The following is an 18,681-nucleotide window of genomic DNA, read 5'->3' on the forward strand; positions in this document are numbered from 1 at the left end:
GACAGTATCCATTTGAATTAACCTGTATTTTATATAGTGTCTCATAATTTTTTGAAACTGCACCTTTTGAGTTAGTGTCCCTGTTCTACCGAAAGATTATTTAATTTGTTACCTTAATTGCCTTTATCTGACAAAGTAAATGCTTTACCATTATTATAGGTTGGGCTGGTAGCACTGCCTATTATTGAGGTTGCCTGAAACTTCTTGTGATTAAAACCCTTTTACTTGGTTGTAATTTTTCCCAAGTTTAATGGTTTGGGCTGAAATCTTCCATGTTGGGTGTATACTTCGGGCTGATTTTATTTTAATTTAAACTAAAATGATTCAGCCATTTCCAAGAATGGGACTAGAGGGAAAATATGTTGTTTTGCTCATGTTAAATTCTGGAAACCTTTTATTTGAGACATCTTAATAGTCTCATACTTTGGAGCAGGACTTGGAAATTTGGAGTTGTAAGGCAGTCTTTAATCATTCCCCTCAAAGTCTACCCACATATGGCCAAGTTGTATGCATCTGGGGGAAACAATCACAGTAGGGACTTGCTAGTGCTTTGTAGCTTAATTCCCTAAAGATTCTACCCGTGCTGAGCGTGGGCAACTGTGTGTTGAGCAGCACTTTACCTACTGTTGCCATTCCCAACTATTCCATGCTGTGCAGAGACCAGATCAGATCTAAGGAAGAACCAGAAGGGAAGACTTGGACTGGCTGGGCAATATGTGCTTTTGCGGAAAAGCATCCGTGTCAGTGTAGACACTCTCTTGTGCAAGAAAGCTCCAATGGCCATTTTAGCCATCGGGCTTTCTTGCGCAAGAAATTAATGTTGCCTGTCTACACTGGTCTCTTGTGCAAGAATACTTGCACAAGAGGGCTTATCCCTAAGCGGGAGTATCAGAGTATTTGCGCAAGAAGCACTGATTTCGTACATTAGAACATCAGTGTTCTTGCGCAAATACTCACGGCCCGTGTAGACAGGTGGCAAGATTTTGCACAAAAGCAGCTGCTTTTGTGCAAAACCTTGCCAATGTAGACACAGCCAGGGTAATACAGTTTTTTAGTGTCTTGGATTTCTAATAAACAGACATTTGTTAGAGCGTTGAATCTCTCAGCTACTATATGGCAATGTAACAAATGGTGGCCATTTAAAAAACGATAATGAGTAATGAAATCATGAACCACAAACATTTTTGTATGGAAGTAGTAGTCATTCGTATATTTAGTAAACATTAGATTGATGATGACTTAAATATAGATATCACAGATATAGATAGTATACACTTTTCACTCTTTTTATAATGAAGTGAAACAAAATTAGTATCTAATAAAAGAAGAAAAAATCGTATTGTAAAACTTGAAGTATAACACAAAAGCTCATGAGTACTTTTAGTAAATAAATACCATTATCCAAAATTAATATCAGGATTCACTTTGTTTGGCTGGTTGGTTTGAAGGGAATATGGGAGAAATTATAAAAATTATACTTCTGCAATGGATAATGTTATTGCATTTTATTCACCAATTTTACAACTTTATTGCTACAGTATAATGAGCCACGGTATACCACACTGTTAACATGTTGCAGGTTGTTGTTGTATGGAAGTATATTGTATTAAGTATATTGAACAACTTTCCCTTGTAGGGAAGGCAGAAAGGATTTGTGTTAACAAAAGGCAGGTTGATATGATATACACAGTAAAACCCTTTTCCATCTTTATTTTCTTTGTGATAGCCTTTGCCTTGAGCAGTATCTTAGATAGTGTTAAATAATCTTGCTGCTGCTATCTGATCCTAGAACACATACTATTTCCCATCAAAAGTAACTTTGAGTTTTGCCTGATAGGAAGCAGAAGCTTTAGCTTCTTTGCTCACAATTCTTTCGTTATTATTATTTTGTTAGAATAGTCCCCTGTCCTAGCCTATGTAGCTGGCCCCAGATATTGGAAAAATAATTTCAAAGGCTAAATTGCTCTGTTTCTTTTATAGTAAGTACAACAAGCAGAATTCTGTGACAATCCTCCAAATTAGATAATATTAGAAACATTTTAATGTTTCTCCTAATACTATAATACAGACATGAGTAATATTATACTCATATGAATGCAGTAGGTTTTACATAGTGGATAGGATTTTCTTCATTATCTAGGTTAAGAGTTTTTGGTACAAGATTTCAATAAAAGAAAGGAGTTCTGTATTACCTTCCCTTTGATGAATACCTACCACTTACTTTTCTGGATCTTACTTGGTTTGTTAAATATTCCCATTGATGGTCTGCACCATACTGTTCTTGAATGGTTTTGTAATCTGTTTCCATGTTCAGAAGACACAATTTTCTGTTAATTTGATATTTGCTATACAACTCCTGCACTTTTGTATCTTCCCTCTCCCCCCCATCCTGACTTCCAAATTGGTATGGTTAGCCAGGGTTCCCTCAATTTTGTTTTTCACAGAGGAAATGATACCACAGAGAATATCTTGTTGCGAGTGAAATCACACCAGTATTCCTTGGATACAAAACAGTCTAAATGTCAGCAAGTACAGCCAATCACATGGTGAGAGATTTCTCAGGCTCAAACAAATATTAATTATTTATATTACTTTTGTTCTTATGTTCATATCTCCAAATTCACCATCTCTGAGGATTTTGATTACTATTTCTTTTTTCATTCTTTCATTCACTGAAAGAAATTAAAAAATAGTGGTCGCTATTGGTAAAATAAGCAGTAGTGCCTACCTGTTTCTCAGCTGCCGACTGAGTCTTTGTCCCCAAAAGGCATTTATACAGTAACAAAATATTTTAAGTGCAGTAGAACTATGGCAAATCTGTGTTTTGGAATTGCTGGATACTAAAACCTTGGTCCCCTTAAATGATCAAATATCAGCTAAATTTTTGCATAGAAAAATACTTTATATAATAAGATGTTTAAAAATAAGGTGTTTACTTGAAAAAAATAAATGGACTTATTAAATAAAACACTGGATAGCATTATTTTGAGAAGTGCCATGTTTTTTAGAATTTTGCAGTCTAAAAGTTTTAATAAAATATTATAATTGTCACTTCCATGCAAATCAAGTAAGTAATTGTAAGATAATCAATTTTTAAATGAAGATCTGCAATTATAGATGATATATAAGCTTTCTGTGAGATGAGACAGAACATAATTTGCCTTTTAAGTCAATGCCTGGTCAAGTACTGCAAATGCAGGTTAGTCTTTATCAATTAATTACCCTGATACATTTCTAATTAGCATGTTATAAAACATAGGCAGGGTGGGTAAAATCAATTGTGGACAGAGTATATTCTGAGAGCCTAAGGCTTTCCATGCTATCAGGAAACAGCTTGGATTTGTTGTCTGACAAAGCATCCTTCTGAACATCTCATAGAAAACACTAGTTAGCAGGATTCAGAGAAAAGAAACAGGTGTACTAGATGAGTAAATCTGATAGGATCATACTTTCAATATTTAACATTTTGAATTAATACACCTGGAGAGACTGCAATGACATTTACATAGTAACTCTACTCACTGGAGAGATCCAAATGTTTTTTTTTCCTCTGAGTTGTTGGGGTTTTTTAGTCTTTATTGCACTTATTTTGATTTTTCCTTGATATTCTTCAGCCAGCCCTGCATGTGTGGCCACTCTGGTATTGTGTTGCTGAAACTTAGAGCAGAAGGGGGAAGAGCTTAAAGTGAGAAGCCACACTGTGTACTACCTCGGACTCTCAAATACAAAAGACACCATTTTCTCTCATTGCCAGAGTGTCAGAGCCTTGACAGCTTGCACTACCAGAAATATGCTGGGATCTTCCAAATTTATCTATGAGATTAACTCCTCTAAAGGTTTGGGTCTCTGCTGGGCTCTGCTGTAGCAATGCCAGCACCTCACCTAAGAAGTGATCAGAGCCTGATTGTTCTCAACCAAGTTTTTGTAGTATAGAACATGTGAAGCCCAATTTGGAAGCTTGTTAAGACCCATTTCCATTTGCAGCCTTTGGAAACTAGAAACAGCATCAGAAGAATGCTTAAATGGCAGATCTGTCTCCATGCAACCCAATGCATGTTTTGCATGGAAATTTGTTTTAAAAACAGCAGTATTAGTATAATCCTGTTGAGTGTACTTTGGTCACTCAAAATGGTACACATTCACATAAAAATATCTTTCACTATGTTATTTCATTAAGAACAGAAGAAGGACCATACTGGGTCAGACCAATGGTCCATCTGCCCTGGTATCCAGTCTTCTGACAGTGGTCAGAGCCAGATACTTCAGAGGGAATGAACAGAACAGGCAATCATCAAGAGATCCATCTCCTGTCATCAAGTCCCAGCTTCTGGCAGTCATAGACTAGGGACACTCAGAACATGTTGTTGCATCCCTGACCGTCCTGGTGAATAGCAATTGTTGCGTCCATCTTCTTTGAACTTACTCTAGTTCTTTTTTGAACCCTGATATAATTTTGGCCTTCACAACATCAGCTGGAAGTAAGTTGCTGTGGGTGGTGTGTGAAGAAATACTTCCTTTAGTTTGTTTTTAACCTGGTGCCTGTTAAATTAATTGGCTGATCTTAGTTCTTGTTTTATGAAAAGGACCAAATAAAATGTTCTTATTCATTTTCTCCACACCAGTCAATATTTTATAGACTTCTAATGTATCCCTTCTTCATAGCTTCTTTTCCAAACTGAAAAGTCCCTGTGATTTTAATCTCTTCTCATATGGAAGCTATTTCATACCCTTTAATCATTTGTGTTGCCCTTCTCTTATCTTTTCCAATTTTAATTTATCTTTACTGGGATAGGGCGACAACATCTGCACATGCTATTCAAGATGTTGGTATACTATGAATGTATATATAGAGGTATTATATTTTGTTTTTATCTATCCCTTCACTAATGGTTCCTACCATTATTCACTTTTTCACTGCCATTGCACATTAACCAGATGTTTTCAGAGAACCTTCCATGATTACTTCAAGATCCCTTTCCTGAGTGGTAATGGCTAATTAAAATCTCACCATGTTGTATGGATAGGTGGGATTGTTTTCCAATGTGCATTACTTAGCATTTATCAACAATGAATTTCATTTCCCATTTTGTTACCCGATCATTGAGTTTTGTGAGATAGTTTTGTAACTTTTCACAGTCTGTTTGGGTCTTAACTGTCTTTGTATCACCTGCAAATTTTGCCACCTCACTGTTCATCCCTATTTCCAGATTATTTATGAATATTTTGAATAGCAGTGGTTCAAGAACAGACCCCTGAAGAATTGCTGCTTCCCCCAACTCTCCATTCTGAAAACTGACCAATTATTCCTATGCTTTTTTTCCTATCTTTTAACCAGTTACAGATCCAAAATTACATTAGTTTGCTTAAAAGCTTTTGATGAGGAAACTTATCAAATATTTTCTGAAAGTCTATGTATACTGTCTGCACTGAATCACCCATATCCACATGACACCCCCCCCCCCCCCAAATAATTATAATAGGTTGGTGAGGCAATATTTCCTTTTACAAAAACCACATTGAATTTTAACAAATTATGTTCATCTATATGTTTAACAATATTGTTCTTTTCTATTGTTTTAATCAATTTGCCTGCATAGAAATTAGGCTTACCACCCAGTAATTGCCAGGGTCGAATCTGGAGCCTTTTAAAAAAAATTGGCATTGCAATAGCTGCCCTCCAGCCATCTGATACAGAAGCTAATTTAAATGAGTAACATACCACAGTTAGTAGTTCTGCTGTTTCATGTTTGAGTTCCTTCAGAACTATTGGGTGCATATTGTGCTGGCGACTTATTCTTTAATATATCAGTTCGTTCCAAAATCTCTTGTAATGAGACCTGAATCTGGGATAGTTCTTCAGATTTGTCAGCAGAAAAGAACGACTCAGTTGTGAAGAATAGTGTAAAAATTCATTTACTTTCTCTGTGAGGGCTTTATCTTCCTTGGGCTTTATCTTCCTTGGGTGCTCTTTTTGCATCTCCTTTGACCAGAGGCCTCATTGATTGTTTAGCAGGCTTCCTGCTTCTGATGTACTTTAAAAATGTTGTTAGTTTTTGAATCTTTGGCTAGTTGCTCTTCATATTCTCTTTTGGTTTGCCTACCTGAGCTTTTACACATGACTTGTCAAGTTTGGGTACGTCTAGACTACATGCCTCTGTCGCCAGAGGCATGTAGATTAGGCTACCAGGCATAGGAAAATGAAGCGGCGATTTAAATAATCGCCGCTTCATTTAAATGTACATGGCTGCCACGCTGAGCCGATCAGCTGTTTGTCGGCTCAGCGCGGTAGTCTGGACACGCGGGTGTCGACATCAAAGGCATTTGTTGACCACCCAGGTAAACCTCATCCCAGGAGGCATACCTGGGTGGTTGACAAATGCCTTTGATGTCGACACCCGCGCGTCCAGACTATCGCGCTGAGCCGACAAACAGCTGATCGGCTCAGCGCGGCAGCCATGTACATTTAAATGAAGCGGCGATTATTTAAATCGCTGCTTCATTTTCCTATGCCTGGTAGCCTAATCTACATGCCTCTGATGACAGAGGCATGTAGTCTAGACGTACCCTTTGTGTCCTTTCTATTTTTCTCAGTAGATTTCACTTCCAATTTTTAAAGGATGCCTGTTTGTCTCTAACCATTTCTTTTTTTGTTTGTTTGGTTTTTTTTTGTTTAGTCATGGTATCACTTTTTAGTCATCTTATTATGTTTTTAAAATTGGAGTATATAGTTAATTTGTGGTGCAAGTATGGAAACCTTTAAAAGTACCATTCAGCTTGAAGGCATTTCAGTTTTGGGACTGTGCCTTTTATTTTCTGGTTAACTAGCTTCTTCATTTTTGTATAGTTCCCCTTTTGGAAGTTAAATGCTATGAAGTGGGCTTCTTCAGCGTTCTCATATCTGATGTTATTAACAATAGCCTTAATATTGCATACAAATGAAATTCCTCATACTGTATATTACCAGGAATCTTTTGGGGGCAGGGAGGAATATTTCAAAGGGCAGCTGATGCTAATGTTCTGATGGCCTACTGGTTTCCCACAACACAAATATTTGTCAAAGCACAAATTTTCCTGGTTATCAACTGTCATCATTTCTCCCAGGCAATAACGGGACAGATTAAATCCTGATATAACTCCAATATATTTTACTAAAATAATTATAACATATTTATTCTAAGTAAATATATGGCTTGGCTGCCTTCTGTTGCTACCTCTGGTATACACACACCCATATATTACTGTCTCACTGGTGGTGTTTCTGGAAACAACCAAATTCTACATTGTGCTCCTTCTTAAACTGGCCAGTGAGGTTATACAAGCATCTAATAAACCTCATTCGAACATGTTACCTCCGAGCTCATGTGGAGCAGTATTCACGACAGAAATGTCAGCTAAAAATGTAGTCAGTGTTAGTATGGTGATTGACTCATTGAGAGAATCCCAAACTTTGTTTTAATTTTTTTCTCTAATTCTGCCTACAGTCTTTTTGGGCAGGCTCACAAACGAGTTTTTTTACATACATAATCCCCAAAATGAAACCAGCTCCCACGTCCATAATCACACATTAGTAGGTTGATATCCACAAACATAAACTGAAGATTATGAAAATATTCTTCAGGATATATCAAAACCAAAACAGCCTACATTTTCCAAAAGTTACCATGCAGTTATAGTTGAGATGCTGCTGTTTTCCCTGTATCATAGTTCCAGGGTAATTGGACTGTTTTCTTCCTCCCTGGTCTGCTCTTGCAGTGCCCAATCAGGTCTTAGGTCTCCAGCCATTGCCTGTCTCTGGGAAGATAACTTTGTCCCACTCCTATCTGACTAGAGTTATTTTGAAAGGTACAGCTTCCTGCCTTAACCTATCATATTCCCATCAAGCAAGTCTGTCTAAAGACCAGCACCCGTGCATTGCTTTTTCTCCAGCACCTATGAACTATATTGCCAGCACTTCCAAATTACCACACAGCTTTTTCTAAGCAAGCACATTTGTTCTTACGGTAAAAGCATTATAAAGTAAGGTTAGAAAATATACCAGGAGTCACTCTTCAGTATTATTGGGACTCTCACAGGCCAAAGCATTCCCGGCCTTTTACAAGGATTGGTAGGGGCCTCCTTGGACAGGAGGCACTGTTCATTTCCTGCAACAGGAAGAAGTCCCTGGATCAGTTCAAGCTCACCCTTTTATACCAAAAGTTCTGTCTTTGCTACTCTCTGAAAACCCAAGTAAAACCACTATATTTCACCACCCCAACTGGTGCTTCTCTAAAATTGTTGACAATCCCCAATGTAATCACCCTCCTTGTTTTTACTTCCTGGAGGAGCTGCAGTGATTCTCACCCATATAGCAGTACACAGTCATATGTGAAACCATTCAGAAATTTAACACGGGGGTATCAAAAGATACTGCATGGGGTTGCAATATCTGCCTTTTATTTAGACTAAGGGTACGTCTAGACTACATGCCTCTGTCGCCAGAGGCATGTAGATTAGGCTACCAGACATAGGAAAATGAAGCGGCGATTTAAATAATAGCCGCTTCATTTAAATTTACATGGCTGCCGCGCTGAGCCGACAAACAGCTGATTAGCTGTTTGTCGGCTCAGCGCGATAGTCTGGACGCGCGGGTGGCGACATCAAAAGTATTTGTCGACCACCCAGGTATACCTCATCCCAGGAGGCATACCTGGGTGGTCGACAAATACCTTTGATGTTGCCACCCGCGCGTCCAGACTATCGCGCTGAGCCGACAAACAGCTGATCAGCTGTTTGTTGGCTCAGCACGACAGCCATGTAAATTTAAATGAAGTCGCGATTATTTAAATCGCCGCTTCATTTTCCTATGTCTGGTAGCCTAATCTACATGCCTCTGGCGACAGAGGCATGTAGTCTAGACGTACCCTAAGAAACAATTGTGTTAAAGGTGTGGTATCTGAAAACATTAATTTTTTTTTAAACTCCATCACTATAGTATTTGACATTGTTTTGTAACATAGAACTCAGGTGAAAGAATGCCTGTCCACATTTGTCAGAAAATTTGTCAAGAGCTCTGCTAGCAAGCTGCCTACATAATTGTAGTTAGTATGGTTCTGGCCCCACTATCAACGAAGTTTGTATCATAAATATTTTCACTTTAAAAAATACTACTTTTTGTACATAAGTTTGTGCAACATGTTGGTTTCAAGAATCTATGTAAGTTTAAAAAGTAAGATATTAAGAAAGACAAGGTAAACAGCTATAAGAAGAACCAAAATTTTCACTTCCTGTTCCATTCATTGATTATTGTGTTTTAATATAATCTTTTTCTTTCACAGGCATTTCTTATTCAAAACAGGAACAGGGACAACACCACTGTTCAGTACTGCAACACCAGGTTACACAATGGCATCTGGCTCTGTTTATTCCCCCCCTACTCGGCCACTACCTAGAAATACACTATCAAGAAGTGCTTTTAAATTCAAGAAGTCTTCGAAGTATTGTAGCTGGAAATGTACTGCACTCTGTGCTGTAGGAGTCTCAGTGCTACTGGCAATACTGCTATCATACTTTATAGGTAAGTTCTAGTTCATATGCTTATCGTCGTCATAAATCTGGAGGTCTGTTTTCTTAGTTATATATGGACTATGCCCAACTATACAATATCAAGCTTTATTTTTATCAGTAGTTTCTAGTGATTTCTAGTAACAGCTTAAAGCATCAGAGCAATTTAATTGAAACTCTCATTCTTTAGATAAGATCTAAAAAAAAATTAACTACTTTGAAAGTATTTTTCAGTGGAATAGCCATTGAAATGTCTTTTTAAAAAGACCATAAATCAGAAATGTCATGTTTTGTCCTTTTCATATATATAAAATATGAGCTATAAAATCCTGTAATTCACACATGATTTCCAACATTTGTATTGTATATTCTAGGTTCTGTCTCTCTTCCTCCCCATCAAGTATAACTTACTTTATTTAGCATGTACAATGTTTGTTGTTACTTTTTATGATTATATTATGTATTTGTATTTACATAGTGATCAAAAGATTACTAAATACTTTAAACAGAAACAGATATTATCTGTTTAAACAGATGACATATGGACAGAGTGGGACAATAATTTTCCTTTGTCCTGTTTTTTAAATTCTTTTATATGTTGCCTCATTATCTGTTAAATTATCAGATAAGTTGTTTCTTCTTTCTTGCCATTTCTCTGTTTGGGTTCAGTGAGTTTTATAGCCTTTCCAAGACTCATGTTTGTATACCTGGCTGTCATGTAAATCGGTCTCCCTAATGTCCACTGATATCCAGTTCATTTACTGAGTCTTTGGCTTCTCCCTTGATTATTTTCCTTATGCAGTAAGGGCCATCCAACCAATACCATTGTAGCCCCGCCTCCCTTAACTTGTCTTCAGTTGAAATAATCAGCCTTAGGTACCTCACATCCTCATTTCATTTCCTGTCACAGTGTTGAATCATCTCAGCATCTTCATTTTTGTAATGGAGAGCATATTGATTTTTTTTCTTGTGGTGAGCCAAGTCTCTGTTCCATACATCAGGATGGGTTGAATGACAGTTCTATACATTCTCCTTTTAACTTTATCAAGATAACAGATCAGTTCCTGCCACCTTGCACCAATCAGCTTTGGTATGATGCCAGGCATTACTCTGGAAGGTAACATTTTCGGTAACCACTGATTTTAAGTATTTAAATTATTTTTCCTTTCTAAGCTGTCTGTCTCTATCTTTTATGATGAATCCTCCTCCCTTAAGTTATCAAAACATCAGTGTTACTGATGCTCACTCTAAGTCCTTCCTCACCAAACTCTTTTGCACTCTCTCAATCATCAGCACATATTTCTAAATGTGGCTCTATACCACAAAACCAAAACCCTGAACAGCAGTGGACCTAAAAGTAGCAGGCTTGATGTTCCCTCTGAAGCTGGACCGTAAGCTCTGAGCTTCAGAACATGGGCTCCATCCCACTGTCGTTTTCAGTTGCACAGTGCAGGTTAGGGATGTAAAATCTTGGTTAATCAGATAACCATTAAACCTTAGTGTTAACGGATTAAACAAGATCCCATCCGGGGCGGGGGGAGGGGAATGGAGCCAGCAGCCCCAAGCCCGGAGAAGGCGAGAGCAGCTTCATTTCTCTAGTGCAGGTTCAGTGACCTAGAATCAGTTGACCCAGACTTTGAGACACACTGCCACACTTTTTAATTTTTTTTTATTTTTGCAGTATAGCTATACCAAGTCATCAATGAATCGCACATTCCAAGGTGGCTCCCTTTGTATAATCTCACTTATTATACACATAAGAACTGCAAACAAAACTGGGCTGTCCTGAGACTCGAAAGTCTTTGTTGTTGCCTCCTTTGATTTTGACTATGGTAATCATTCCATCGTACACATTCCATCATTCCATCTTAAGACAGCCGCATCCTTCTGGCATATCTCTCCTTCATAAACTCCACCAAACTTATATTTGGTAAACAATTGTACATCTCCAAATCCACAAGAACCATACCCAGTTACCTTCTTTTTTCTCTGAATTTTTCCATGAGGATTCAGTGAACAAATATGACATTAATTGTATCCCTTCCCGACAAATCAATGTTGACCCTTCAAAATTTCAGCTATTCTATTCAGATGTTTTTCAGTAATCTTCTCCTGTATTTTCATAAGATCTGATATCAGCTGACTTGAGCAATAATTACCATACAGTGCAGTATCTTCTTTGTTTAAAAATGGCAACCACTAAGGTTTTATCCCATTCATGACACATTTTCTCTTTTTTTAAGAATATCATTGAACAGACTTGTAAAATACTTGATGCCTTTGTTTCCCAGTAACTTCAGCACATCCTCCAATACTTCATCCAGATTACATGCTTTCCCCTTTTTTAATTTTCCTAAATGCCTCTACAATCTCTTCCTCTTTTATACAATCTATTTCAACCCTGTTCATTTAAGTTTTTTAACTTCATAAATATTGAACATTTAAGCATTATGTAACTTTAGGTTTACCTAATTATGGGGGAGTGCTTTTTCCACTGGTGTCAATGAGAAAACTAATTGACTTCAAAGCGAGTTGGATCAGTGCCTATATAATATATTTTCTTCTACTTCTGTGTCTGTGACCAGTTTGTGACTATTGGCACCTCTGAGCCCACAAATAGCTTTATGAGCTCTTTCAGGCTCTGTAATAAAAATTAACTTAGATATGTTATCAAACTAATACACAAATAGTCTGCGATATGAAGATTGGTAGAATTGAAATTAGTGTCTTGTTTGGTTAATAAGAAGTTTAAGCCCACTATGATTATGGAACGATAAGCGTACAAGTCTAACTTTTGAAAACCACATTTGTTACACTCAGATCTATATGCCCAGACAAGGGAGGAAAATAGCAAGGGGAAAGCTTTTCTTTTTATCAATGTAAATTAATAATAGAACCCTGAGGGGCTTAAGATCCTTAAATCTTCATTGCCTTTGTTGAAACAGGCTTGTTAAATTTCATTCCAAGTCACAGCATAAGCTGAATAAAGCCTTTGAAGTAGCTCTTATTTGGACTGAAGCCACTGTGAACAGTTCAAGAAATTGGGCTGCTGAGTAATAGGAGAAATTCCTTTCCCCTGTGGAAGAATACAACTCTCACAGCAGCATTTTCAATCTTTCTTTCAGCCTGGAGACCTGCATAGGAATTGAGTCCAAGTCTCATGCATGGCAGTCCAATCTGTTTTCTAGCTGAATTTTGTTTTTTCTTCATTGGTCATATACCCTAGTTTGCTTATATAAATAAGTGATTCAGAGCTAGGCTTCTGACATAGCATTTTTAAGATTCTAATTACATTTATAATATACTCTGAAGACTAAAAATGCTCAATCACAGACTTTGGGTCAGCATTTCTGGTTATTCCAATCAAACATATCTTTTATATATCAAAGTCTGTTTGGGGTCTGTGGGTGAGTTAGTGCAATAATTTGAAGGCAATGGCGTAATTACAAACTTAATGTATGCTAAAATTTTAAGTGGCAGTATTAGGTGTGAGACATCTCTGTGAGAAGGAGAGACTGTAGAAGAGAAGTAAACACAAGTAAAATAACAAGGGCTTGATTCCAAGTCCCCAAAGAGGCTAAAACACTTATGAGTATGAGTGTCACAAAAGTAACTTTACTGGACTATTTCTGACAAAGGCACATTCAGAAATATGAGGGCTCATCTATCTGCACATCCACTAACATGATATATGCCATCAAGTGCCAGACAGTCTCTACGCTAAAGGATAAATGGACGCAAATCAGACCTCAGGAATGGTAACACACACAAACCTGTAGGGGAACGCCTTAACTTCCCTGGACATTGAGTGATAGATTTGAAAGTAACCATCCTTCTACAAAAGAATTTTAAAACCCAATTACAGGAGACAGCTGAACTTGAATTCATTTGCAAATTCAGCACTATCAATTTAGGACTGAATAAGGATCTTAATTGGTTAATGCACTAGAAAGGCAGTTTCTCCTCTCTAGATATTCACATCTCCAGAACAAGTGCAGTAAATGACCCACTTCTACCCTTACTTGCTTAGCTTCATTAACATAAGCAACTTCTTCCTTATCTATCCCCTGCTTCTGTAACTTCCACTCCAATTCTTCTCATGAAGTGGGATTTTTCTCCCACAAAAGCTTGCGCCCAATTAAATCTGTAAGTCTCTAAAGTCACAAGTCTCGTTGTTGTTGTTGTTGTTGTTGTTGTTTTTCAAATACAGACTAATACAGCTACCCCTCTGAAACTTTTCAGAAATATATGTATGTCTAATTTGCCAGTGTTCATATACCCCAAAAAAGAATGTAACTTTCCAAGAGGAGACAGAGTTTTCAGCCCTACACAATTATTCACATACTTTTGAAAACAAATGAAGCTGTTCTACATTTCATCGGCCTAAGCTAGTTCATATGCTTACTGAAATAAACAATGCACAGGAGCCTCTTTCTATATATAGTCAATAGGGAGCTCTTTGCCTACTGGTGATATTACACACATTTCAGCTAGCTCAGCAACCTGAATGTAAAATGCAGCATCCAGGAACACTCACTAGAGGATTTTGGCTCCATAAAGCTATGAATAGATTATACTTATTCATATATGTGGTTTTCCTATCTCTGCAGATATAATATCAAAAATAGTGCATTAAATAAACCATCCATGTATTATTCCATGTAAGTAATATAAATGGAAATAGTCTTCATTTTATTTAACTGTTTCACAACACCAAGTGCGAGAGAAAAGACTCAATGGGAAATGGCTTGCAAAAAGTTCGATAGGATGGCAGCATTGAGTGACATGTTTCTCAGCAAATCAAGGGGAACACATCATGTTCTGCCTTGTCCAATGTGGTGACATGGTATCCATGAAGCCAATTGTGACTTTTTTTTTTTAACTTCATGGAGAGGCATTGTCACAATCTATGAAATGCTGCAGCCCAGGCTCCAAAATATGCCAATACATATTGATGAGGTCGGTAGTATTGCAGACATAAATAGTCTAATTTGTGGTTGTTGCAATAAAAAATGGACTGAAGGAAGGAAGGAAGTAATGGATCCCACCTTTAGCAACTGTAATGTAGCCTCTCAAAAGCTACTTCCCAGACAAGAAATTAGATGAACACACCACATCTATGCTTATTTTTAGTCACTGAAGATCTCAGGTGAAGGAAGTTGCTTCAGATTCTGCTGTCCCTGAACAAAACACCACAATGCATAAGAGACTGTTGGCTAGACCTCAACTCTACCCCTGCTTAACTGTTCAGTCAGTTAGTTGAGCCGAGGAGGAGGGATGCTAGATTAAAGGCCTTAGCTGTCTTATTGTTCCTCCAAAACATGACAGCAATGGCTTTGGTGGCTATAGTGTTACTGAAGGGGGAGGCAGGAAACAGAGGAGGCCAACATGGGATAGAGAAGTATTTTCATTCAGTGGGTTGTGACCATAAAGAGAATCGTCAAAAAAAAATCAAGTCTCAACTGAATTACAGTCTAAAGCAGTGATTTTCCAGATATTTCTCTCATGATCCAGCTGAAGAAAATTGTTCATGCCTGTGACCCAACACAATTATAACTTTTGACTAGCGTGTGGGTTCTGGGGTGGAGCTGGAGATTAGGGGCTTGGGATGTAGGGGGGCTCAGGGCTGAGGCAGTGGATTGGAGTGCCAGGTTGGGCATAGGCTTGCCTGAAGTGACTCTCAGTCAACAGAGCATTGGGGATTCTAAGGATGGCTTCCCTCCAGTCCTGGAACCTCAGACCACACTGTGTCCCAGAAGAAGCCAGTAGTAGGTCTGAGTGCAAGGCAGAGGTGCACAAGCAGCAGGTACTGCCCTCCCCAAGAGGGAGAAACAGCCTGATGCTGTATCCTGAGCTTACACAGTTTCTTGCACACCACCTCCTTCCTTCAGTGAGTGCTGGGAACATTTGCTGCTCAGAACCCTCCAGCTCAGTCCCAGCAATGTCCATGTTAGAACTAGAGAGTTGGAGTCTGCTGATTCCAACAGCTTCTAGTGGCAGCCAGTAGCTCTTCAGTGCCAATCTTGAGTTTGGGGGGGAGGGGAGGGCAGAGAGAAAATTCTACATAGACCATACATGCTACACAAATTTTGCATTGTGCAACGGCACAGAATTTCTTCTGCAGAAACGCAACTTTATTGAAGGTTTCTTAATTTCTACAATAACTGGTGTTCTCCAAATCAATGGTCCCTAACAATGTTCCACTACATGTCATCCTTCCTCTCTTCTGTGGAGCTTTGTCCTAGGATTTCACATGGTAGTAAGGTAACAGGAGAGGGGATTAGTCCATACCACTCCTTATGTTTCCAGTTCAGAGCACTAGAAGGAGAAGGGTGCAGATGTAGACTGCTAGCACTATGTACTCTATGCACTTCTGAGCTCAAGTGCATGGAGCACATATGCATACCTTTTGAAGAATTCCACTTGCTCTATAAAGTAAATAACTTTCTATTCCTTTCAAGACAATGTTTGTGTTCCCTTACCCATTTTGAAATAGTAGGAGGAAATATACTGAAGCCATGAAAAAGGAAGTACATTTAAATATTGCCCAAGTAATCTTAATTTGGCCTCCTTGCCCAAATGGATTGGTATAGCCTTGCTTGTCTTTACAGAGGGGAAATTTATGAAGTAGAATCTTGAAGTAGAACCTAGCTCTCCTGGGTTGCAGGACAGTGCCTTAAACACAAAATGAATACTTGTTTTCTTCTGCTCGTGATCTTCTGCCTCATTCCCAGTCCACTGTGTACTAAATGTGTGATGCAGTGAAAAATCATGTATCTCATGGCAAATGTACAGGGGGGTCAATTTAAAATTGTATGCATAATGTTAATTTAGGAATTTAATAATTTTTGACTGTTCATGTTTAATCTTCATTAATGTGTTTTTTAAGAAAGCAAACTAAAAATTAATCAGAGCCTTACTGACAACAGTCACCATCAGCATTTGAATTCGGGACCTTTAGTTATACAGCACCAGTCTCTACCATTTGAACTGATAACAGTGGCAGCATGCCAATCTTTGAGACAGCCTCATGAGTGGACAAAGTTAACTTGTGTGAATCACGAGACCTCAGTGCCTCTCATGGTAGATACAGACTTTCTTTAGAAAGTCATTTTCCAGAGTCAGTGATGCTAATTCCTTGGCGCTGTCTCTCTCCAGATGGATCCAAGAATGTTGCACCAGACATGAAAGCATTTTGGTACGCAGATCTCCTAAATTAGTGTTGGACCTCCACCGTACTAGATGTAGTGAACTTGGACTGAAGGATTATAGAATAGAAGACTGCATATTGCAGTCATGAATGTTGTCCTGTGTCTGTTAAATAGGTTTATATTAGCATAAAATGTTATTTGACAATAGTGGAACAAGTGCCCTGTTCATTCCACCATCTCTGCAGTTCTGATTGCTTAGCAGTTATCTGTCGTACTTTCAGGTCAATTTGCATTTTATGAACATTTTACCCTCTGTGTACCTTGAAATTGATTATTACATTAGCCTTAGCTCTGCAGCCAAGGGTCAGAAGAAAAATATATGCCAGCCAGTCGCCTTCATGATAGAGCAAATATTTAAATATCAATGGCAACATAAAATGCATTTTGTCATTTAATTTTTTGCTTTATCTTTGTAATATAAATGTTATTTTATTAAATTAAAAAGCTCACTAATACATGAGACCATTTTTCATTACTACTTTCTTATGAACTCTTAGGTAAATCCATTCTATACAGTACGGATTTAGCCCTAAGAACTGAAACTGGTAATCATAGAATCATAGGACTGGAAGGGACCTAGAGAGGTCATCGAGTCCAGCCTCAAGGCAGGACCTCAAGGCAGGACCAAGCTCCGTCTATACCATCCCTGACAGATGTCTATCTAACCTGTTCTTAAATATCTCCAGAGAGGGAGATTCCACCATCTCCCTTGGCAATTTATTCCAATATTTGACCACCCTGGCTTCATAGGTCATGTTCTCTAGACCTTAAATCATTCTTGTCGCTCTTCTCTGTACCCTTTCCAATTTCTCCACATCTTTCTTGAAATGTGGCGCCCAGAACTGGACACAGTACTCCAGCTGAGCCCTAACTAGTGCAGAGTAGAGCGGCAGAATGACTTCACGAGTTTTGCTTACAACACACCTGTTGATACAACCTAGAATCATGTTTGCTTTTTTTGCAACAGCATCACACTGTTGACTCATATTCAACTTGTGGTCCACTATGACCCCTAGATCCCTTTCCGCCATGCTCCTTCCTAGACAGTCGCTTCCCATCTTGTATGTATGGAACTGATTGTTCCTTCCTAAGTGGAGCACTTTGCATTTCTCTTTATTAAACTTCATCCTGTTTATCTCTGACCATTTCTCTAACTTGCTACGGTCATTTTGAATTATGTCCCTATCCTCCAAAGAAGTTACAACCCCACCCAGTTTGGTATCATCTGCAAATGTAATAAGCGTACTCTCTATCCCAATATCTACATCATTGATGAAAATATTGAACAGTATGGGTCCCAAAACAGACCCTTGCGGAACTCCACTTGTTATCCCTTTCCAGCAGGATTTAGCACCGTTAACAACAACTCTCTGACTACGGTTATCCAGCCAATTATGCACCCACCTTATCATGGCCCTATCTAAGTTATATTTGCCTAGTTTATCAATAAGAATATCATGCAAGACCATATCAAATGCCTTACTAAAGTCTAGGTATATTACATCCACCGCTTCTCCCTTATCCACAAGGCTTGTTATCCTATCAAAGAAAGCTATCAGATTAGTTTGGCATGACTTGTTTTTCACAAACCCATGCTGGCTATTCCCTATCACTTTATTATCTTCCAAGTGTTTGCATATGATTTCCTTAATTACCTGCTCCATTATCTTCCCTGGGACAGACGTTAAACTGACCGGTCTGTAGTTTCCTGGGTTGTTCTTATTCCCCTTTTTATAGATGGGCACAATATTTGCCCTTTTCCAGTCTTCTGGAATCTCTCCTGTCTTCCATGATTTTTCAAAGATCATAGCTAAAGGCTCAGATACCTCCTCTATCAGCTCCTTGAGTATCCTGGGATGCATTTCATCAGGACCTGGTGACTTGCTGACATCTAACTTTCCTAAGTGATTTTTAACTTGTTCTTTGTGTA

The 18,681-nt window shown here is 38.3% G+C and overlaps 1 protein-coding gene across 23 annotated transcripts in view; it reads left to right on the forward strand.

The window, feature by feature from the left end:
- The window catches only part of TENM3 (teneurin transmembrane protein 3), a 2,294,790-nt gene that overhangs the window by 2,094,058 nt on the left and 182,051 nt on the right, over positions 1-18,681 (forward strand). For all 23 annotated transcript variants that reach the window (XM_075930244.1, XM_075930245.1, XM_075930247.1 and 20 more), the window contains one exon: positions 9,315-9,553. In XM_075930244.1, coding sequence (XP_075786359.1) covers positions 9,315-9,553 — 239 coding nt within the window. The remainder of the gene's footprint in view (positions 1-9,314; positions 9,554-18,681) is intronic.

Source organism: Pelodiscus sinensis, chromosome 5 (genome assembly GCF_049634645.1).
Source record: "Pelodiscus sinensis isolate JC-2024 chromosome 5, ASM4963464v1, whole genome shotgun sequence".
NCBI classification, from domain to species: Eukaryota; Metazoa; Chordata; order Testudines; family Trionychidae; genus Pelodiscus; species Pelodiscus sinensis.